This window comes from Armigeres subalbatus, chromosome 1 (assembly GCF_024139115.2).
Source record: "Armigeres subalbatus isolate Guangzhou_Male chromosome 1, GZ_Asu_2, whole genome shotgun sequence".
Classification (NCBI taxonomy): Eukaryota; Metazoa; Arthropoda; class Insecta; order Diptera; family Culicidae; genus Armigeres; species Armigeres subalbatus.
In genome coordinates, this window is record NC_085139.1 from 26,098,251 (window position 1) to 26,122,054 (window position 23,804).

General features: G+C 40.5%; 2 protein-coding genes across 2 annotated transcripts in view; both read right to left on the minus strand.

Moving 5' to 3' along the window:
* LOC134222887 (uncharacterized) overlaps positions 1 to 23,804 on the minus strand; it is a 636,084-nt gene that overhangs the window by 544,582 nt on the left and 67,698 nt on the right. The window lies entirely within an intron of this gene.
* On the minus strand, positions 966 to 23,736 carry LOC134206039 (uncharacterized). Its single transcript, XM_062681722.1, has 3 exons — positions 22,263 to 23,736; positions 10,098 to 10,237; positions 966 to 1,061 (listed from the first exon to the last, which is right to left on the minus strand). Exons 1-3 carry the CDS (start codon positions 23,734 to 23,736, stop codon positions 966 to 968), a joined length of 1,710 nt encoding a protein of 569 aa, XP_062537706.1.

Genomic DNA, 23,804 nt, shown 5'->3' on the forward strand with positions numbered 1-23,804 from the left:
TGACCAACCATATCAGTTTATCTGGAAATCCGTGTTCATGTATTTACTATCATAGCTGGTCTCGATTTATTGCAATATAGGTATACGCAGCTTTGAAGTCGATGAATAGATGATCTGGCTGACCTTTTCATGCAAATTAATTGTATTTGTAGTGTAAGAACATAACAAAATCCCCCTTTCTCGATTGGTCCTCATGTAATTAGTGTACGGCGCTTAAGACGAGTTAGTACTACTCCATTTAACTCCACCACTTTGTAATTGTTACAGATGTGTTTCAACCTCAACAGTAAGGCTATCTTCAGTGTCTCGTGCATACTTGTCTCGACTTATGGACTGTTGCATGTATAAAAGTTATCACACCTTCTCAGAGAATGGGTTTGCGTGGTAAGAAAAAGCATTGGATTCTTAGATACCATAAGTGTTTCCAATGAACTACTCAATCAAGCAAAACACCATCGGGTAAAAGAAAAGCCAAAGCAAAGCCACGGAAATCAAAGGATGGATACACTGGAAAGCAACTACGCTCTTTCGCAAAGTGCTTTTCCAATCAAGTCGTACAATCCACCACAGACGACCGGCGCACACCCTGCGCTTCACACAAACCCTACAATCCGCTAAAATTTTCCCGAAACCACTTTCTAATAAAAAAGAAAGGTGTTCATGTCCTAAATCATTTTCTAACACCGCTCTAACCCCATCGCCGCCGGTTCCACCAATGATCCACTACAACAGAACGTGTCCTCCGGCGAATGGCGATTTTCACCAATCTTCCCCGCATCGCCAGCACGAGTCGTCGGGTTTGGGTCCATCGTCGTGTGGTTTTGCGCTGAACAGCATCAGCTACTCCCCGATCGAAAGGGTTTGGCTGGACGTGGTTCGGTGGTGGCGGTTGGGTCGCTTTGCTTCTTTTGGCTCGGTTTTGCTTCACTTTCATTTAGTCGGAAGCTTTCATGTTATGATGACCATTACAACAAGCACACCCCCATCGTCGTCGTGTCCTGTTTGGCTATCGCTTTGGCGTGGTTACTTCCATCGGACCACCGCACCGAACCGGACCGAAGCTGATGGGGGCGAGATACAGACTGATCAAGTTGGGCGTGGGGGAATCTGAAAGACGAGTTGTTGAACGGCTAAACGTGTGATCCCTTCGGCGGTGCTGAGCATGGAGAACGGCGCTGAGTGTATTGAGATGAAAGCGTACAAGATAAAATTTTATTGAAACATTGCAATAAAGAAATTATTTGATGATACGGGGTACTTTACAGCAAAAGTTTCTCCGCTGCCATTCGATGCAAAGTGGATGTAATTTTCCGAAGTCACTACACGCGATAGCCGGAATCCATTACCAGGAACCAGAGCCACCGTACCAGCACTTGTCGTGGCTTCATGGTTGGACTCACTACTCTTCGGTGCGCTGATGATGATGATGGAAGTGATATCCAACTTCTGTTCGAGAGCAATGCCACATCAAATTAAGACAAACCAGCGTAAGAATATGTCTCTTTTGCTCCCTCTTCTGTTTTGCTGGTTGTGATACTTTTCCCTATAATCGGTTAGATTACTGTCCATGAAGAGCTTCGGAATAAGTTTCACCCTCGACGGTGACGGTGCGGTGGCCGAAATGAAGACTTGGTCGCGACATACAGCGCTACATATCTCGATTAGATTAACCCCGCTGACAAGGATCAGCGAAAGTTTTCGAGCTTTCTGTTATTCTGTTGTCGTGGGAGTGCGAGGAGGAAGAATCACAAATGAGCGTCCTCACTGAATCGGATATGGCGGCATGGCGAATCAGATATGTGTGCCGGAAAATAAACACGACATTAATTGGAATTAGAAGATTAGTCTTCTTGGTTTATTGTCTCCGGGAAAGAGTTTATTTTTCTGAAGGGATTATAGAGAATAACTTTTGCATTTGGAGATCATATTTTCTGTCGCGGGGGTGGAGAGCAGATATGCTTCGAAATACTGTTTCGTGTGTGGGACAGTTGATATTTTGTAGAATGTTTTTCAGGAGAAATCCGAGCTGAAACTTCTGATAGATGCTGGATTGGAATTCTGGTGGGACATGGTTTCATGATGAAACTTAAAAGAATTGGAAATAAAAGTCGGTAAAATGAAAAAAATATTGTAAATCGTAAAAAACCTGAAATAACTACCACCATAGGGGGTGACAATGGGTCTAGGGGGTGAGAATGGGTCATTGCTCTTACCGGCAGCCTAGAGGTCGTAGAACAAAATCGGTCAAAAAGGTCTCTTATATTTTAGTCTTCTTGCCCTCAGATACATTCAATCTATATAACAAGAATTCTAAGTAGTTGAGACAGTGACCCATTCTCACCCCCATTTGACCCATTGTCACCCCCGACGACTTGTTGGGAAACTTGTCTAGCCGTGGCGTAAGATGAGTGGCTGTAGAGCAATCTCCGGGCGTCATGTGGAATCCAGGAGTAATTTCCAACAAGACAAGCTGAAGGCTTGTTTGGTAAAAAAAAGTAATCGTATACTGTCTTTCTAATTTAATCTTTTATTCTTGTACATTATTTGTGGGCTTCGTGGCCGTGTGGTTAGCGATGTCAATCGTCTCTCTAGCGTGGGTTCGACTCCCACCCCGGTAAGAAGGAAACTTTTTGGAGATCGAAGAATTCTCCACCGGTCCACTGGGTGTCCTGTCCGTTGTCTAATTGTTAAGTGTTCAGTTTGTACGACCTCTGGTCGAAGACGGTGTTCTTGTCTTTTAAAAATTATGATATTGCACGTGACCGCATTATCGCACCTTCATTGTAAACAGATTCGCCTTAACGCCAAAAATGTACCCTTCCAGGCAGAGATGCATGTTGAACAGAACATGAGCCAAGAGCGTGGCTTGGTGTTCTTAGTTTTGAACTCTGAACATAGTTAGTTGGGTTGTTTAGCAAGCAGAAACGATCATAATAAAAAGGGTTCCCTAGATCTGGAACTATGCAAACACATACGAGCTACACTAGTGCTATTTTTATTTTTATTTGACTTCTAGTGTTGTTAACTCCAGCGACGATGACCGATGATGGGTTTTGTGGTAATCCAAAAATCTCAATCGTGGAGTGCACTATCAAATTCGCCTGGGAACCGGAATGTAAAGTTTAGATGATTCTTGCCGCAGAAATTGCAGTTTTGGAGCTTTGTTCATCGTCATCATATATAGTCTATATGGCACTCTTTGCTCACCTTTTTCAATGCTAGAAGGCTTACGATGTATTTTCCAATCGTATATCGTTTGTTCTCATATCTCCCTTCCAGTATTGCCCATGCATAATAGCATAGTTCCCTTCGTTGATTGTTCTAGCGTCTATCAAACCAGCTGCTGATTCCACCAGTGCCTTATATGAATGATAGAGTTTAACAGTTGGAACTTGAGGATACGCTTCAACGTTTTGGTGGTTCTTGCCCTCATGCTGTTCTTCCAGTATCATCATATCGCTTGATCATACAAATCTATAAATTCTGAATAGTGTCCATATTGAGCAATCCGTTCTTTCTCACTAACCAACTCGAGAATTGTGTCGTGAAGATCGTTATATTTCTTGTACGCCGATTCAACGATTGCTTTATTTTTGTAAATTTTGATACAGGGATAAGTTCTGCACTTCCGGATTCAACCTTACTGTTAGCACCACCTTGAGTTTCAGATGCAGCATCAAAGGTGGCTGAAATTAGTAGGTAGTTTCATTGAATGAAGAAGTAGATGAATTCTTGGTAGGCGGAAATCGTGAAGAGTCCGAACAGAGTAGAAAAGTGTATACGTAAACAAACGATAAAGAACTGCAGTGAAGTTGTAATGATCGAATAGTTAACTGAGACCCGCTATTGAACTGGTTAGTGAAGTCAAGGAACTATATAATGTAAGTTTAATTAATTATTTTAAGTATAAAAACTAATGAAATTTGTTCAGTTTCAAATGTTGCGCTAAAAAAACTGCTCTGGAAATTTAGTTCAAACTGGTTCGAACACTTACGTTGATGAATTTTCACTTGAGCTTCCGTTAGCATCGGTGGATCATCATAATCAGGGTAAACATAATTGGAAACGTTTATTCACCCTTATTCTTGTTTATGTTCGAACGCTCAATTGATCGAAAGATAATGCACATTCCCGTTTACACCAGCAAAATCAAATTGAGAAACATTTCGAACGAATCGCATTGGAAGTTTGCGACTCAACAGCACAAGCGATAAGCAAGGAAAAGTTAACGACCGAAGCAAAACGACAAAGCAAAACGACAAAGCAAAACGAACGTACGAAATGACTGAATCTATACCATTTCGTCGAAAGACACTGCGTCGAATGACATTTAGTCGAATGACATTTGGTCGAAAGGACATTACGTCGAATGGACATTTGGTCGAAGGGACATTTAGTCGAAAATGAATTTTTAATCCAGTAGAGACGTGGGACATTTAGTCGAAAGGACACTACGTCGAATGGACATTTGGTCGAAATCAGATTTTAGAAAGAAGAATCTTCGTACATTTGGTTATATGACGTTTGGTCGAAAGTGGATTTTCGAAATAATAATCTTGGTACATTTAGTCTAATGACGTTCCGTCGAATGGATATTTGAAAGAAAAGAACTTAAGCCAATAACAATTAAAAAATAAATGATTTTCCTAAAAGTCATATAATTATTGTTCCAATATTGTCCAAAGAATGATGGGTTGATAAAAAGAATAAATAATAAATAAATATTCCGATATTATTCCCGACTGGATATTGACTTCCGCGAACCCCTCTAACCGACTACATTGAATCTATACCACCTGGTCAAAAGAAATGTAGTCGAGTGATGTTTCGTCATTAGACATGACGCCGAATAGACATTACTACCGATACACGCATAACTGTCCCATGTACATCGGAAATTCTCGCAAATATGAGACGAATCTGTGTATGATGGCCTATTAGGTCATATGATCATTTAGTCGAAATTAAATTTTCGGCCAATAACTAACGAATTATGGTTGAAAGACCATTTTATACTGAACTAATTATTGTATACATATTGAGTGGAAGAAAGAGTATCAATGAAAAGAATAAGAAAACCATTTCCATTCGACCAAATGTCAATCAATGAAATGTTCCAAAGCCGACTGCGATGAAGTATTAGCAAAATAACATTGATATCATTGGTTTAATCACCAGGGTCTCCAGAAGTTTCTGTTAGCTCAGATGAAAAATCCTCATTGGCTTCCTTATTCGTTTCTTCGGCTGCTGATTAAAATTCCTCATGTCCACTGAATTCCTCTAACCAGTTTATTCATGTATCTTGTGGATTATTCATTAAAATATAACCAAAAATGTATAAATGTCATTTCGACCAAATGACCATTCGACTAAATGTCCATTCGACTAAATGTCCATTTGACTAAATTTCCATTCGTCAAAATGTCCATTCGACTAAATGTCCCTTCGACCGAATGTCCTTTCGACTACATGTCATTCGACTAAACGTCATTCGACGAAATGTCATTCGACGAACTGTCCCAAAGCCGAAATGACTAGCAAAGCATAGCGAACTCGCAACCGTACCCGGCAACAGCAGCGACTGTACTGATCTTCAGGAACTTATGGACGCAAGAGTGCACATTTCCATTTTTTACAAGATGACTGTCATAATTGCTGAACCAGCCGAATGCTGGCGTAATTACAAGTCACACTTTTTGCAACACATCCGTAGCGTTCAACTATATCCGACTCGGAGACGGCAGCCTCGTCTGACAGTGACAGTCCCGAATTCAAATGGAATTTCTGGAACGCGTTCGTGGTGTTTTTTACCGTGACGATAGTGAAGGGTGTGATCCATAAAGCTAAACACTGTAAGAAATATTCAATGTTTTTTTGCGGGCTATTTTTATTTCTTATACAATACTACATTCACTACCACAATGGCGTCTTCACTAGGTTTCTTTATTTAAAAAAATGGCCAATAGGCAACCATGTGCATTCAAATTTCGCAACCGTAAAAGGCATTTGTCTCAACTAATCCTCCCAACTCTTTACTTGATTCAGCTTGATTGCATCATTCCGGCTTTGCAGTTTCTTCAGATCCACAAGTGCGAGTATTACACCACATGACCACAACAGCACAAAGCCGCTTGAGGCTTTGCTGCGTGGACTCCACGACATGGATGAAAAGAAGCTCATAGCCGAATCGGATCTCGTCACGACAAGACGAAAATGTATCGAGCACGGTTCTATCGCTTGGAAGGCCTGAAGCTCATCCGCAATATAAACTACACGGTCCTCGACTTGGAGCGATACAGCCCTGCACATCGCGACGTTGTGCAGTGTACAAACTGATGTAACTTTGGACATGGTACCCGGAATTGTCACATGGCCCCGCGCTGCAATAAATGTGGCGACCCCACCCAATGGACGAGTGCGACAAGATGAAGGTGACCGATAATAAGTGCGCAAACATTGCGCCACCACAAAGGGATGTCCGAAGCGAGCGGAGCTCCTGGAAATAATAAAGAAGGCATCCTCGGACCCTTCCGAGGAATAACCGTTTTCCCGCCCTCATCGAGGTGAACTATTCGGCCATCCCGGCTCTTCGCCAAGTCCTCCCACCGTTACAACCGCACAAACGACTGTCAGCGGCAGCTGCCATGATACAAGCTCTAGCATCATCCGCTCCATCCACCAGCGAATGGCCGACACATTCTCCTCCTGGATTCCGTCGTCAGCCGGAGAACTATAGGGCACTGCACGGAAACATATCTTTCTCTTTCGTTCCTCATATATTTTGACGTTTACTGGCCTTGTTGTTTTCAAATTTCTTTGCAGCGAGAAAGAGACGAAGCAGTCCGTGCAGTGCCCTATACTCTCCTACCGGATTAGAGTGGTCTAACCGGTAGTACCGGTAGGTCGAAAGACAAAACGTCGAAGAGACAAATTGTCAGACAAGAACGAAAGATCGAAAGGGACAAAAGATCGAACAGACAAAACATCAAAAGGGACAAAAGGACAAAAGGTCGAAAAGGACAAAAGATCGCAAAGAAACAGGTCGATATGGACAAGAAACTCAAATGAATAGAAATGATCTCGTGCTAATTTTACTTCCAAAATCAACAATCTTTTTTACCTCTAACAACCTAATTCATTCTCTAACGATTCGTTTGATAATATGTTCCATAGTAGTTTTCCTCCGAAACTTTTTCCAGAGTTTGTTATTCAAAAAATTGCTCTTGAGAATTTAACTTTTTTTTTAAGCAGCTTGTTGTTTATTCATCATTTGTCCATTTATTTCGACCTTTTGTCCTATGGATTTTCTGTCCCTTTCGACGTTTTGTCCTTTCGACCTTTTATTTTTTTGACCTGTTGTATTTTCGACTTTTTTGTTTTTCGACCTTTTGTCCTTTCGACCTTTTGTCTTTCGACTTTTTGTCACAGATTCGTTTCAGAGATACACCCAGGTTTTTTTTACACGGTTTGGTTTTAGTCGTTTAAGACCCTCAGCGTCAATAAAACAATGAGTTAACCCCACGAAAAAATTCACAAAAACTCAAAGAAAATTCAGGGGGTATTTTAAAAGCTGTGAAAATTCAGGTTGACCGATAAATTAATGAATTCCAACCGCGTAAAAAAAAACCTGGGTGTACTGATGTTTTGAAAATAAGCCCCTTTGGACAAAGATTAAGGGATTAAGGACATATACTTGGACCAGTGTTGGTGGAATCATGCTCAAATCTCACTCACCGAAGCCTCATGCGCGAGCTGACTCGCTTGCGATTCTGCAGGGAGAGCATCGCGCTTGAGTTTTTCACGTAGAATCGCATCGTTTCGCTCATTCGCCGAAAAATGATTTCGCTCCAAAAAGTGTCAAAACCCAATCGAAGCGTATTTTATGTTTACGTATGGATTTATTATCCATTGTTTTAAGTGGAGAACGTTACTCCGATAAATTTAACGAAGAAGAACACGCAGAAATCATGCAATGATTTGCAATGATGCAAATAGCAAGTCAAATAATGAACGATTCTCTGGGCCATGAGTCGGGTGGGGTTTGCCTCGCGCTTGATTTGAATCGTAGATGAGATTTGGGAACTTTTGTTAATACCCCTTGACATTGATTTTCGTTGAACCATTCGTTCACTTTGCCCAGCTCAACAATCAATGATTTTAATATTTAAGGTTTGTTAATAAATATTGTCTTCACCCAAAAGTCCAAATCAAGCTTCTTGACGAAGAACTACATTTTTCTTCTCCATATTGGGATACACCGTCACGAAAATATGATAGTCTTTGAACGTTAATATCTCAGCCGTTTCTTGAAGGACACTTCGATTGAACTAGAGAGGCCATTGGATTTCCAATTTTGTTGGACCATTCGATCAAGGACGCTTCTTTGTAATCATCTGAAAGTACCGATTTTTACGTATTTATTATCGATAATTGATAAAAAAAAAGTTTAGAAATAGGTAAACCAACCAATCACGTACATGCATCGCAAGCACAGACTTCAAAATCAAGCAACTGACGCGTTTAATCCTCCATAGGAACAAGATTTCACGCAGAGCGGACGCAGCATTGCGTATACAGCAGCACGGGTCTGGGTCATATGGCATAACGCAATTTGGCATAAGGTAATTTGGCATAACGGCCATTTGATATAACGGTATTGGCATAATTTTGAACTGCCAAAAAGGGGGTCACTTGGTATAACGGACATTTGGCATAATTTGGAACTGTTAAAGAGAAACGATTATTTGATGTATTTTTCACGTAGTTAGAGTAGATGGAGGATATGTTCTGACTGATAAGTGAAGCGGCAAAATTACGTCCGAGAGAGGAGTCACATCTGTCATTGACATTGCGGTCAAACACCTACTTTAAGAATGGATTAAGTCTAAGGTTGTCTTAATTCAGGCAAACGCCTACTTTCAAAGAAGGATTCACATCCATCATTGCCTTACCCCAGGCCAACGCCCAGGATTAAATTCACCATCTTATTGCAGGAAAACGCCTACATCAAAAGAACGAATCACATCTACCATTGCCGGATTCTGGACAAACTTTTACCGTGAACCCCCGATAATTTGAACGGTACCTCATTCAAATTAACGTGGTTAATTTTTGATTTGAATTTCTGATTACTCTATTTGCATCAGAAAAATAGGATTTCTGGTTTCTTTATTTACTGGTTTGTTTTAATTATGCGTTCTGTTTCACGATGTTTCATTTCTCTTTTCTCGATTCCACGTGCTAAATGACGTTTGAACCATGTTTATTTTGAACGATGTTCAAACGAACGGGATTTAAATTAAAAAGCATCTTCAGATTAAAAACGGTCATATACCGGGAATCCACGGTATTTCCATAAAAGGAATTACTTTTGTTTTCGAATAAAGGGATCAAATCCACCATTGCCTTATTGCGAGCAAATGCCTTCTTTAAAAGAAGGTATCACATCCACCATCTTAATCTGGACATACGCCTACCTTTAAGAAAGGAATCACATCAACCATTGCCTTAATCCAGGCAAGCGTATACTATGAAAGAAGGGATCACGTTCACCATTGCCCTATTCCGGGGATGCGCCTACTTTTAAATAAGTGATCATAAGTGATCACTGTGTTGATCCGGGCTAGCTCCTTCTTTTGAAGAAGGGGTCAAACCTACCATCATCGCCATATGTCGGACACATTGTTTTTTTTTTTTTTTGAAGAAAGGATCATATCCACCATTGACTTAATCCGAGCAAGTGCCTACTTTTTAGACAGAGATTGCATCCAGCAATACATTATTCCGGGCAAGCGCTTATTATTAAAGAAAGATCACATCCAACATTGCCTACTTTAGAAGAAGGGATCACCGTCATTCCCTAAACTCGGGCAAACGCATCCCGATGGGTGCTTTATTTCCAATGGAGAGACAACATTTATCGATTGTACGACAATTCCCCGAATAACAATTCCCCGAATGCAATTTCCCCGAATGCAATTTCCCCGAATAACAATTCCCCGAATGTAACATTTCCCCGAATGCATCTCCCTTCTTTTTGAGTGCGGCACAAGGTGATGAGTATCAAGTAAGCCATGCGTGCAAAGGCGTATGATTACCAAGGTTGGAGGTTGCGAGCTCGATTCTCGATGCGGCCTAAGATGCTTCAGCATTTTCGTCTCTTTGTGCACAATGTATCCATTGTACATGCTACACAAGACATTCATGCAACTGGCAGGTACCGGAAAGCTTTCGTTAACTGTGGAAATAATAATAGAACACTAAGTTGAAAAACAGTCAAGTTTCAGATAGAATGTAAAGCCATTGAAGATGAAGACAATGCGCTGAAAGAAGGCAATGCTTTCTTTGAATGAACGCATTTGATCTGTATAAAACGAAGTGAGGAGATAATGCTTAATAAGTTTGCTTGGTATGATAAACGCATCTGCCCGGGTTAAAGCCAAGGGAATGTCTTCTTAAAATGAATGCGTCTGTCCGGTATAAGACAATGGTAGGAGATAATTCCTTCTTTAGATGATAGCCTCACTCGGTATTAGGGAAATAAAGTGATAATGTATTCCTCAAATGAACACATTTGACCGGTACAAGGCAAAGAGGATAGATAGCCCCTTCTTTAAATGAACTCGTTTGTCTGGAATAAAGTGAAAGAATGAAACAACGCCTTCCATGAATGATCACGTCTGTCCTGTGTAATGAGAATGGAGGAGATAATGCCTTTTTTAAATTAAGGCCTCTCGAGACAGAAATTCTGTCCGCAATAAAGCAAAAAGAGGAGATAATTCGTTTACTGAGTAAGTAGCACGCTTGCCAGGTATAATAAATGATTGATATGAAGCAATTATATGTTTCAAAACTGCTGTTATATTACACCACACTTTTCTAAGAAAATGCTAATTTGTTTGATATAACATTCTGAAATACGGCATTCTTCCAAAGGTCATTTTGAAAAAGGTAGAATCCATCAAAAGTCACACCGCGAAAGTTACAATAAGAGATCAGATTAGTCCTTATTCTCATTCTCAATTAATTCATCCTTGCATTATTTCGAGCTAACGCCTATTTTTGAAGGACCACATCTACCATTTTCTTACTTTGTAAAAATGCCTTCTTTCAAAGAATGCATCACATCTCCCATTATCATATTCAGGGCAGATACATGTTATTAAAGAACGAATAATAACATTCATTATCTGGTGAAACACCCACTGAAGAAGGGACATATTTACCATTGCATTATTCCGAGCAGATACATTATTTTTGAAGAAGTAATCACATTCACCATTGCCTCTTTCCGGGCATAGCATTATTTTTGTTTAAAAGGATTCACATCCACCATTGCATTATATATTTGAAGAAGGTATATACAGGAGTTTGATTTCGAAGATAGGAAAAATATTTACCAAAAAGCTTTCAATCGGAATTGCAGTTTGATACTATCTTAGGAGAACAAAACTACCTTAGAAAACACTGTACTCTGATATCTTTATAATTCAACAGCACATTTTGGAGGATCAAGAACTACAAATACTACCAAAGGCTATTCAGCTGATATTCTCCTATAAGACACTCTTGAATGTATCTTTGAACGCTGCTTTTTTCAGACGCATACAGTCGATTGCGAAGATGTGTTTGAAGAGGTATTTTATTTTCGGGGAATTGTTCCATTCGGGGAAATGTTACATTCGGGGAATTGTTACATTCGGGGAAATTCCATTCGGGGAATTGTTACATTCGGGGAAATTGCATTCGGGGAATTGGTTTTCGGGGAATTGTCGTACAATCACATTTATCATTGCTTCATACTCGGCTAATGCATGCTTTCTTCAAAAGGATTATGTATTTTAATATTATTATTGAGCTGTGTCATACTCAGGAGCCATTTGGCATAAAGGCCATTTGGCATAAGGGTCATTTGGCATAACGGACATTTGACATAATTGTAACCAACGTCAAAAGTGAGGGTCTTTTGGCATAACGGGCAATTGGCATAATTTTTCTTTTGCGTTCGCTAAATGGTGACAAATTGGTGCGGAAAACACCCCGGAATAGTAAATATAACACCCGTCGATAACAGTATTAAAAAGACATTATCCTATCGTGGAAAGAATGGATGTAATGGATGTAATCCCCTCTTTAAAAGTAGGCGTGTGGCCGGATTATGGCAATGGTAGATGTGATCTCTTCCCCGAAAAGCACAATTCAGATTGATTTGGTTGCAATAACTCATTTGTGACTTGATTGGTTTTAGTAACTCGTCTACGACAAGTGTGCTGGATTTGATCTTGTCTTAAGGCGCATGCCCGGATTGAAGCAATGGTGGATGTAATCCCTACTTTAAAAGTAGGCATGTGGCCGGAATAAGTCAATGATGGATGTGATCCCTCTCTAGGAAGTAGTTCTTCCGTTTTGTTATTTTGTTCTTCCGGAAAATGTCTACCATCAGTCTAAATTTATCAGAAAACAGCCTCGACCTACTTTATCTACGCTAAACATTACATGAAATATCCCTTTCGCTTTCACAGTTAGAAATTATGCCAAATGTCCGTTATGCCAATTGACCATTATGCCAAATGGTCTTTATGCCAAATGACCTTATGCAAAATGGCGTTATGCCAAATGACCCAGACCTGTCATATTCACCATTCCAAGTTTTTTCAGCACCAGTTAGTCTAGTAACTAATTTTATGAACACAAAAAAATATGTTATATGTCCGTTATGCCAAATAATCCTCACTTTTGCCGCTGTTCTCAATTATGCCAAATGGCCGTTATGCCAAACGGTCTTTATGCCAATTGACCTTATACCAAATGGCGTTATGCTAAATGACTTTATGCCATATGACCCACACCCGCCAAGCAGATACAGAAGCACAAAGGCGCTTGTAGCATTTTCAATGACTAAAATCAAAACTCCCCCTAGAAAAATAAAAAATTTCCATAAAAAGTTAGGAACTTGCCAATAAAGAAATCACGGTATGAGTAATAAATAAATATAAAATTTCCACAATTAATGCAAAATTTCCATAAACAACTAAGAATTTTCCAGAAAACACGAACAAGTAAAGCAAAAATTGCAATGTTCCAAGGAGAAAAATACAAAATTTCAATAAATAAATCAATATACACAATACATTTTTTTTTATTACACAAAACATTAAAAACTTTCCACGAAAAAAAACAATAAAGAGCAATCAAAACATATGAAAATTTCTATAAAGAAATATAGAAAAGCAATAAAACTGAGGATTTTTTCCATAGATGACCCTTTCTTTAAAAACAATTAAAGTTCATGGAAAACTTTATCAATTTTATTGTTTTTTTTATGAAATTATTTTTTATTTGTAGTTGCTCCTCTTGATTATTTCGTAGAAAAAAATTGTAATGGTTTATTGATAATATTGATTTATTCATGGGTATTTTTTTTTGAACATTTCGATTTCTTTATGAAAGTTCTTCTTTTATAATTGCAATTTTTGCTTTTGAAGTGCCAATTTATTTTTTGTTCAGTGGAAAATTCTTAATTGTTTATGGAAATTTAACATTATTTCTGGAAATTTTATATTTATTTATAATGAGAAGTGCCAGCCTTGGTTTAAACATCTCGCTAATAAAGACAAAACATGTATTTATTGCTCATACCCTGATTTATTTATTGGCAATTTCTAAATTTTTCATAGAAAATTTCTAATACTTCATAGAAGTTTTCTTTCGCTGCCATTTTCAACGCATGGCTCCGACAAGCGTTTGGTAATAGTTAATTGTTGGAAAGACGCATAGGTTCATAAAAAAATGATTCTTCTCAGGACCAGCATTTTCTGGAAAGAAAAAGTTGAATTGCAATTATGGACTGTTTCGGTGGCATCGGCGTTTGGCGTGTAGTTTGCTGTTAGTGATTTCATCCATTTAAACACATTTATTGCATAATCTTCCTTCGATGCGCGCCAGTGATTCTGCTACCGAACGGCAACTTTCTATTGTCGCCAAAAGACCAAATATTGCATTATAAGGAAAATTAATTTCAAAACCCCCATTTTCTGTACAAAATGGTAGCCCGAAAAAATCGATTTATTTTCCAATAACTAACAGAAACAAAATCAAAAAATCTTGCCAGAAAATTTCACTTTCTGCCGACGACACCCAAATCGAACCTTAGTGGAAATTTTTGTTTAGCTGCCCTATTGTTTATAAGGATCCTTCCTCTCCCAAAAGTTGTCGTTCCATCAGCCTTCTCTCAGAGTTAGCCAAGCTGTTTGAAAATGCGATCCATCGTCGACTACTTGAAACTGCCGAACATGTTCGATTTTACAGTTACTGTAACTACTCTACAACATGTGTGTTACTCGGAAACTCTTACTTAAGGTACAGTTTGCTTTCGACGCGGTCGATCAACTGACTAGAGTTACCAACATCCTCAGACGAAAACAAGTGATTGTTTTATTTCGAATATTCAAACTCTAAGAGAGTAGGAAAGCGAAAGCTTTCAGAAGAAAAAAATGTAAGTTTTTGAGGGGCCTGTTCAGTGATGTCGAACAATGTGGCGGATTTTTAGAGCTAGTTTTGACTTGTGGCGCCTTAGAATTTGAATGCTTCAGATCTGTGTGTGGTTATTTGATAACCTAAAAAATCTTCGAACGGTAAAATGAACTGTCCCTTAGTATAATGTCTGTTTGCCTGAGCGTGGTGGTAGTACTGTTCATTGTTTCTCTCGAATATTAATTAATAATATTCTGGCGTTTTAGAATCGCCTTTCCTAATGTACGAACAAGGGAGTCAAAATATTTGACCGAATCCGACTTAAGTGAACCGTTTTTTACATTAAATAAAATGTCCATCATCTTTCGTCGTAAGCAAACTTGAGCAGAAACAGAATGCGGTTGATAATCCTTTATGTTTCTGTTCGAATAAAAAGAATCCAAGATGAAGAAAAACAGCATACTTAAATGATGCCTCTTCTTCTTGTTCTTGACTTTTCCTCAACTTTGATTTCAAGTTATCCACAAATCCAAACTGATTACTCTTATCTCGTCATCGAAGAATTGCTCACTCTGTACTGCACATGTCATCTATGTTACTTTGATGACCACCACCAACAGAAGAGTCGGAAAAGTGCGTGAGACAATCAACTTGCTTGTTTGCCTCTCCTACGAACAAGATAATGGACCTTCACACGTTCGAGGTCCGGCATTCCTCAACGTGACGCTTCCTACTGCGGGCTGGTGGCCTTTGCCGTAATCGAATTGCAACCAGCAGAGACGGCCACCCACCGATCTTGTTTACCATTTTCTCGGCCATAATGTGCTGTCCACCCGCTCTGAGCAATGCAGCTACTACCACTGGCACTGTCGTCGCCCACTCAGTCGCTTGTGCTTTCTTTTATGGTCGGTCATCAGGGATGGAAGGATGTGACCATCGGCAGCAATGCTGGCAAATCACCCACTGACCAGAAAACGTGTGCTGACAAACGAGCGTGACGTGCATGTTTCGACTTCATCAACGAGTCGTCTCCTTCTATGCGCCGCTGTTGGCAGTCTGCTCTGGTCCAGAGAGGTCAAATGAATGTAGGTGAAAGGAAAAAATGTGATTCGAATTGATTGGATAGTGAGCAAATTCTATTTTCGACCATCTTCGTCCCTGACTGGATTAAAGCTGTGCAGAGAAAGAACACCCAAAAGAAAGTCCCTTTTCTGACGAACTCAATCCAGTAGTGCTTTGGACATGTTCTGCCAAGACCCATTCATCACTTGTACCGCCATTAAACTAAACGGTCCAGGAGCAGATGTTCTGAATGGCACTCGGTTGTTGCTTTTTAAAATTCAAAACACACAGTTAAACACCTTACTGGGTGCTGCTGCTCTCGGCCCCTGAATCCTGTGCAAAGTCGACATCCACTTGAGAAGGAAATCAAAATTAAATACCCACCGCGCCACTTCATTATTATATTTCCCTGTTCATTCGCTCCGTTCCGAATCATAAGCCTTTTGAGGCGAGAAGTGTGAAAGATATTCCTCGAGCGCTTGTGCCGAGACCCCCCCGGTTGAGTCATTAACATAAATGAAGCATTAAAAGCGCTGTTAATTACACACAAAACAAATGCTTTTCCATTTCATTGCTCGATATCTGACTGAACGGAAGCGTTTTGCTCCGGGACGGACCCCGACTGGTGTGGCGTGGGGCGCAATGAGATTGGGAGGATTCGTGAAAACTTTCTCCTTCCCTGCTCAAGGTTGTAATCTCTTCCTTCTGCATTTTGAGCGAAACTTTGAACGTCTGGCATAAGGAAGTTGCTTTTCTTGGTTTGTGGCGGAAAATTAGGTGATATTAAACCAATGAGATTTTTTTTTTCATTTTATGGAAAAATAAAATGAAACGTCGGATTCGTAACAAACACCCATCTGCAGTGAGATTTCTTGTCGCGCCCCCGCAGCAGACTGGCACGACTCGGAATTACTTCTGAAATAACTAATTCATGAGAGCACTCTTGGAATCGAAATTAATTTACCATTCCGTCTGCAGCTGGCTGCCGGCTGCAGTCAGTCTCGGTGTCCTGGTAACGATAGTTGGCACGATTGAAATGAAGTTCAAACTCCTACTGCTGTTTATCGTTCGTTTGTCGTTACTTGTCTTGACTTTTCGTCTGAGTCGGTTTTCTTAGAAGCAAGTAGATATCTGCCTGTTTCTGTTAGAGAATGCTGGATAGTTTGTTAGTTTTGTTGCACTTAAAAAGAGTGCTGTGCATGGACCTGCACCAGCATAAGTGTGTATGATGTGACACACTTTATGGAGGACGATAATAATTGATTGACCAACCATGCGTCTCCATAGTGCACTAGAGACGATCATATCCTGGGACGGGACTTACAAAGTGGAAAAAAATCATCTGCTTGCCGGTCAGCCGCTGTCATGAACTGCTACTTAGGAGTCGTACACTAATTACGTAAGCACTTAAGGGGGGAGGGGGGTCTACAATTTTCATACGTTCCATATAAATAAAAAATGATTTGTATGGAAAAAATCTTACATGGGGGAGGGGGGGTTGAAAAACCCAGAAAAAAAAGCTAACGTAATTAGTGTACGGCCCCTTATGTAAAAGTAATGGTATCTCATATAAAGTATTCCACATGGTTATTGTTTTACGAAGACCTCTCTTTCTTACGAAAAGTTTTCCCAAATAGACGGACAGCTTACCTATTATTGAATAGTTTTGAATATGTATTTATTTTCTGATATGAAAATCGTTGTGGAAATAAGTTTATAAAAAGCAACTTTTTTTATTATGCTAAGAAGGGTCTCTCTACAGTTGAAAATCCATGGTCAATTGTGATGCAGCTGTGATGAAAAGAAGAACAAGGGTAAAAAAAAAAAGAAGCTGCGGGTTTGCTAGTCTCGTCTCAGATATTATTACCTACATTGGAGGTCTAAATAAGCGCATCTGTCGAAACAGCGAAATTAGAATGATTTTCACAAGCTGTTGTTTTACCCCACTCTGTGTATCTTCAATGAAGAGCATTGCAATTACATGCATCCTTAAAATACAAGTGAATTGAATTTTGTGCCTTATTTTCATAATATTTTTGATTATGGATCCTGTACACCTCCGCTGGTGCAAAGGGGCCGACTTGAAAGATCTCCATCCTGAACGTTGTCCGGCTATCGCTTTAACCTGTTGCCAGGTTAGATTTCGGTCGACTTCTTTTATTTCTTTATTGAGGCTTCGCCGCCATGAGCCTCTGGGTCTGCCTCTGCTGCGATGTCCCACTGGGTTCCAGTCTAATGCTTGTTTACAGATTTCGTTGCCGCCCCTACGTAGAGTGTGGCCGACCCAGCCCCACTTCCGATCCCGAATTTCTGTTGCTATCGGCCTCTGGTGACAACGACGATGGAGCTCGTTGTTTGAGATCCAGTTCTGAGGCCACCAGGCCCGAATTATATACCGCAGGCATCTGTTAATGAACACCTGCAGCCGTTGAGTGTTCTCCACTGATACACACCATGTTTCGCTAGCGTATAACAGCACAGATTTCACGTTAGAGTTGAAAATTCGTATTTTGGTGCGTTCACTTATCTGCCTGTTCTTCCAGATATTTCTTAAACTCGCAAAGGCAGCCCTTGCTTTCTTGATCCGTGCGCCTATGTCGATCTTGGTACCGCCGTCTGACGCCATTTGGCTACCAAGATATTGGAAGCTTTCAACATTCTCCACTGGTTGCCCGGCTACTGTGAAACTGGAAGGAGTCACCGTGTTTACATCCAACGATTTGGTTTTGTTGACGTTGATGACTAAACCTGCCGAAGAGGAGCGCTCGGCAAGGTTGTTGAGTTTACTTTGCATATCAGAGCGCCGTTGCGCGAGGAGTGCAACACCATCCGCCAGTTCGAAGTCATTTAGGTGCTCCATGGTTATAGGCTGCCATAAAAGCCCGCGGTAATTTTCATAATATATAACTGTGAAATGGAGAAATCCTGAGTGTTATGTCTGGTTGACTATGTTAGAAGTATGTCATTATATCTCTTTATGCGATTCTAGTGATGATAATAATTTTTCACATTTTACTATTGGCCAAATAACTTCTGTTATCACTTTATCACTTTTTGCTTCCCAGTTTTCTATCCTTTTTTCTACTTTTGACGTAGGAATACGTCTGTCTTTTCTATATTGGGGTACACTTTGCGGATGTGAAAATCGGAGACCATCACGAAAATATGATAGACTTTGAACGTTAATAACTTAGCCGTTTCTCGATGAATTTCAAATATTTTTGGACCATTCGATCATGGATGAGTCAAGGCTTCATTGTATTGCTCTAAAAATAGAGATTTTTAACTATTTACTATTGAAAATAGTCAAACAGTTTAGAAATATTAAAACAACCAAACCCGTCCATGCATCGCTAGCACAGACATCAAAATCATGAAACTTGCGGGTCCTCAGTTCGAACAATATTTCACGCAGAGCGGACACATCTGCTTAAAGGCGATGGTAGCATTTCCAACGAAAAACCACGGCATTGGTGGTGATCGACGGCGTCGGTGGTCGTCCATAAACCTTAACGAACCAGCATTTTATGTTTAGAAAAGGTTGATTACAAAAATGGCATCTGTTGCGATTCTGCTTGATGCAGTGGCGATGCTGAAAATTTATTCCCACCATTTGGCGTCTTACCGAATAGTCACTGACTGGCCGTTAGACAATAACAGCGCGAAGTGAAATTTCTACGCAAGGTTTCAACAAGCGTTTTGTTGCAGTTAGTTATTGGAAAAGCGCATTGGTGAAAGAAAATAGGTTCTTCTCAGGACTATTCTACAGAAGGAGTTGATGGCAATGGTTGATGGCATAGGGGCCCTCCTTAGCCGTGCGGTAAGACGCACAGCTACAAAGCAAGACCATGCTGAGGGTGGCTGGGTTCGATTCCCGGTGCCGGTCTAGGAAATTTTCGGTTTGGAAATTGTCTCGACTTCCCTGGGCATAAAAGTATCATCGTGTTAGCCTCATGATATACGAATGCAAAAATGGTAACTTGGCTTAGAAACCTCTCAGTTAATAACTGTGGAAGTGCTTAATGAACACTAAGTTGCGAGGCGGCTCTGTCCCAGTGTGGGGATGTAATGCCGATAAGAAGAAGAAGATGGTGGCAAAAATAGACTGTTTCAATGGAATCGCCGTGGTAGCTTAGTTGTTGTTAGTGATTTCATTCATTAGAACAAATTTATTGCTTCATCTCCCTCTGACGCGCGCTTGTGATTTTGTTACTATAGGGCAACTTTCTGTCGTCACCAAACGATTGTTTATTATACGACAAACCAAACGATTAAGTTTTGATTAATTATTATTGAGCATCTTAGGGCGATGGCGACTTTCAACCTCCCTCCCCCCTTCATCACACTTTTTGTATTAAAACTCTAAAATTTTTGTATGAGTCGTCACGCTGCTCGGAACCCCCTTCCCCCTAAGAGCGTGACGTACTTTGTGGATGTCCCCTTATGTCAATTTTCCGCAAAATAAAAAAAAAATTTCACCTTTTTATAAAATGGCCCACCCTCTTTTTCGGTAACTCTATATTAAGGGCGCAAGTATTCAGAACAACTTTGTAGAACATTTTTTTTTCTCAAAAGTATGCTTTAGGCCGAAAATGCATCTTTTTTCGTAAATCTTGCAAGACGATGATAATGATAAAACTACAGTGGACGATCACACCTCGATGTGAACAGACAAGCAGGTTCACAAGCAGGCTTTTTTTCGGTGCTGTTTGTATCGTTCGCGGTATCCATACCTACCAGTCGCAATGTCAGGCAGTGTGGTGGTGAAGAACACGTTAGCGTTTCTGTTCCCCGAGTGTGCCATTCAACCAACTTTGGTTGATATGGCACGTTTTGTTAAATCATTAAAAGGGGATCAGAAATTAATGGAAACTACCTATAAAATATCGGACGAAAAGTCGGTATTTATTCGGTTCAAAACCGAGGAGGCGATGAAGTTTGTACTGCAAAACAATGCTGAATTGTTACCATTCAACTATTTGAATGGGAGCAGGTAATAGTGCAGATGTCTGTAGCCGGAGGAAATACTCGCTACGTACGGATTTTTGACCTGCCGCCGGAGATCTCCGATTCGGATGTGTCTTCCGTGATGTCGAAATACGGAAAAGTAAAGCGCACAGTACGCGAACGGTTTCCAACAGACTATCATTTGGATATGTTTACTGGAGTTCGCGGTCTATAGATTGAGATCGAAAAGGTAATCCCGGAGGTTCTTTACTTTTGTAATTTGAAAGGGAGAATCTACTATGATGGCGTTAAACCAAAATGTTTTGTGTGTAAATCGGACATGCACCTAAAAAAATCTTGTCCGGTGCTACATGAACGACGAAGCATCTCTATACAGCAGAAAGAAAATAAAAAAGTGCCGGCTGCCGCCACTGGTAGAGTTGAGCCCGGCAGTAGTAAGCAAAGAGTAAAAACAACGATATTGTGTGTAAAAGAAACGGACACAAAGCGAAGCCCATGTACATCCCGTGTGGAGCCGACCAACAAAAATGATATTGCGAATAACTCTCCATCGAGCGAGGAAGGAAGCAAATGTGTAACTGTTCCGGACTCTCCACGAAGGAAGAAGAAATACCGAATTGCATCGTACAAATGGATCGACGATGAGAATGAGCGACAACTTCTGATAGCTGAGGATAAGATAAGAATTGCTACTGCGATGAATGTTAAAGTTAAAGAGATTGATTTTTATATTTATTATTCCTAAAATGATTGTAAAATTATATTGTATAATATTGTACGTGGCTCCGCAAAGTGTTTTTTAACACGACTGAGCCTTGAAAATAAACAAAAGAATAAAAAAAAATAATGATAAAACTTATAAAAAGTGTTAAAGCTGTAGATTTTTTATTTTTCATTTCTCACAAATGTCATGCCTTCTGAAGACTTTTGGGGCTCTTCAAAACGCGTGTTTTTCTATAAGAATATTGTCTTTACCTTCTTCCATTGTCGAGTTACATGAATTTTTTTGAAAAAACATGATTTTAGTAAAATTGGTAAAACTTGAGATAAAAAAATAACTTATCTCCAATTTTTTGACATAATAAAGAATATTAATTTCTCTTTCAGATGCCGTGTGAATATATTTTTTTGGTCTGCCCTAACCGGAGATATCAACTTTTGAAAAAAATGTAATTTTGACAGAAAAACGATTATAACTTTTGATCGGAAAAAGATATTGAGCGTATTTACCCATCAAAAGCTGCATTTTTTTGAGCTCTAAAAGTCACCTGAAGACGACTTTTTCGAGAAATGTAAAACAAAAAAAGTAGATCAAAAATACAGTTTTTTGAGGTGCACCCTAATCCAATTAGGTAAAAATGCTCTAAATCAGCCAACTTAAGAGCTACAGAAAACGTTTTTTTAGCAAAATTGATTGGAATAAGCTGCGCTACAACTTTGTAGAACATAACATGTCAATATTCGGAGAAATAAAAAAAATATTTTCTATTTTTTTTTATATGATGGGCCACCCTATTTTTTGGTAGAACCATAATGATGGCCTTACTACTTCGAACAATTTTGTAGAACAACAGTTTTTTCTAAAAAATATAGTTTTGGCGTAAAATGCATCTTTCCGCGTAAATCTGAATCCTGGACCATAGTGCAATGGTGGAAAACGGATTTGGACAAATTTCTGCCGCCAAGAATCCAAAACTTCTGGCGCAGTGTGGCTAGCAGGAGTTGCGGCCCTGCGTGCAGTAGCTTCAAGTGAAAGAAACTAGCCAGCAGAGTCGATAGCTGGTGTTTGGCAGAGAGTACGATAGGATGCTTGACGTAATCGGAGAGTGTGGCGTTCCACAGTCGGCCACCGACGCGAATAATACGATCTTCGTCGATGTATGGCTTCAGCCACTTCATGGCGGATGATTTGATGACTGGTTCACCGCTCGATAGGTGAGAGATCTCTGCAGGAATTGACTGTTGTTGAGCTAGCCGACACAAATGAAGTTCAGCACGTTGCAATTCGTCGGTGGAGACTGGAGAAACGGTTTCGTTGCGAATACTGAGTTGGTGGTAGCTGTCTGCGTCCGTTCGGCGCAGTACTGCGCGTGCTCGCAAGGATTGCAGGTATCGTAAACAGAATGCAGTAACGCGACGAAGCTTGGAGAAACTGGAGTAACGTGCGAACAGATTGTCGGGGAAATCGTTCTGAATGACGCTCAATGCAACGTGTTGCACATTGCGTTCTTCGGCAGTAGTATCTGCTACTTCGTCGGTGGGAATGAGATTCGGCCAGTGATCTGAATCGAGTGATAACCAGATTGGGTCGTTCCACCAGCGCTTGCATTGTAGCATGTCGACGGGGCTGAGCCCACGTGAAATATCGTCAGCGGGGTTGTCGAGACCGGATACGTGCTTCCAGTGACTGATATCGGTACAGTGCTGGATTTGTGACACTCGGTTTGCTACGAAAGCCTTCCAACGGTTCGGAGGAGATCGTAGCCAATGCAGAACGATAGTGGAGTCCGTCCAAAAATAAGCCGGTGGTGACATCTTCAAGGCGAAAACCACCTTCTCGAATAGCTGCGTTGATAGTCGTGCAGCACAGAGCTCCAGCCGAGCGATGGAATGTCGACTGGATAACGGCGTGACCTTTGATTTTGTCGTCAGTAGCTGAACAGATACTCCGCCACTGGTTTCTGCTCGTACGTAGCAACAGGATCCGTAAGCTCCTTGAGAGGCGTCAGCGAAGAAGTGGAGTTGGAGATTGACGGCGTTTGGAAGCGAAACAAATCGTGGGACACGAACTTCGCTTAATAAATGTAGAGTGTTATGAAACTCCTCCTGTAGCATGGTTGAGAGTGCTGTATCCCATACACAGGCCTCCCCATTCTGCTTCAGTGCCCATAAACGCTGCATGAATAGTTTTTCCATCACAATTGTAGGACCCACAAGACCAAGTGGATCAAAGATTTGCGCGATGTAAGACATCACTTTTCGCTTTGTCAGGACTACGGCCGGTGGAGGTAGCTGGACTTTGAACCGTATCGCGTCGGTTCTCGGCTCCCACACGAGACTCAGAGTCGAAACAGCCTGCTCGTCCTGAAGTTCATGCAGCGGTTGAACAGCTAAGCCTGCAGCTTTCAGCATCGACGTCACTTGTTGCCTCACTTCAATTGCAGATTCTACGTCATCAGCACCCGAAAGGAAATCGTCAACGTAGAAATCGTAAAACTGGAAACTGGTGCCCATTATCGCGTGCAATCTGCTGCAGAGTCCTGGTTGCAAGGTACAGAGCAGACGCGGTGCCGTAGATCACC

Bases quoted from the DNA above. Each gene is read 5' to 3' on its own strand.
- LOC134206039 (XM_062681722.1), bottom strand. From the start codon at position 23,736: ATGGGCACCAGTTTCCAGTTTTACGATTTCTACGTTGACGATTTCCTT. The intron at 10,238-22,262 runs GTTTCTTTCACT...TTATTTCCACAG, and splicing joins GCTATCGACTCTGCTGGCTA to TTAACGAAAGCTTTCCGGTA. The intron at 1,062-10,097 runs GTAATCATACGC...CGCCCCCATCAG, and splicing joins GCTCGCAACCTCCAACCTTG to CTTCGGTCCGGTTCGGTGCG.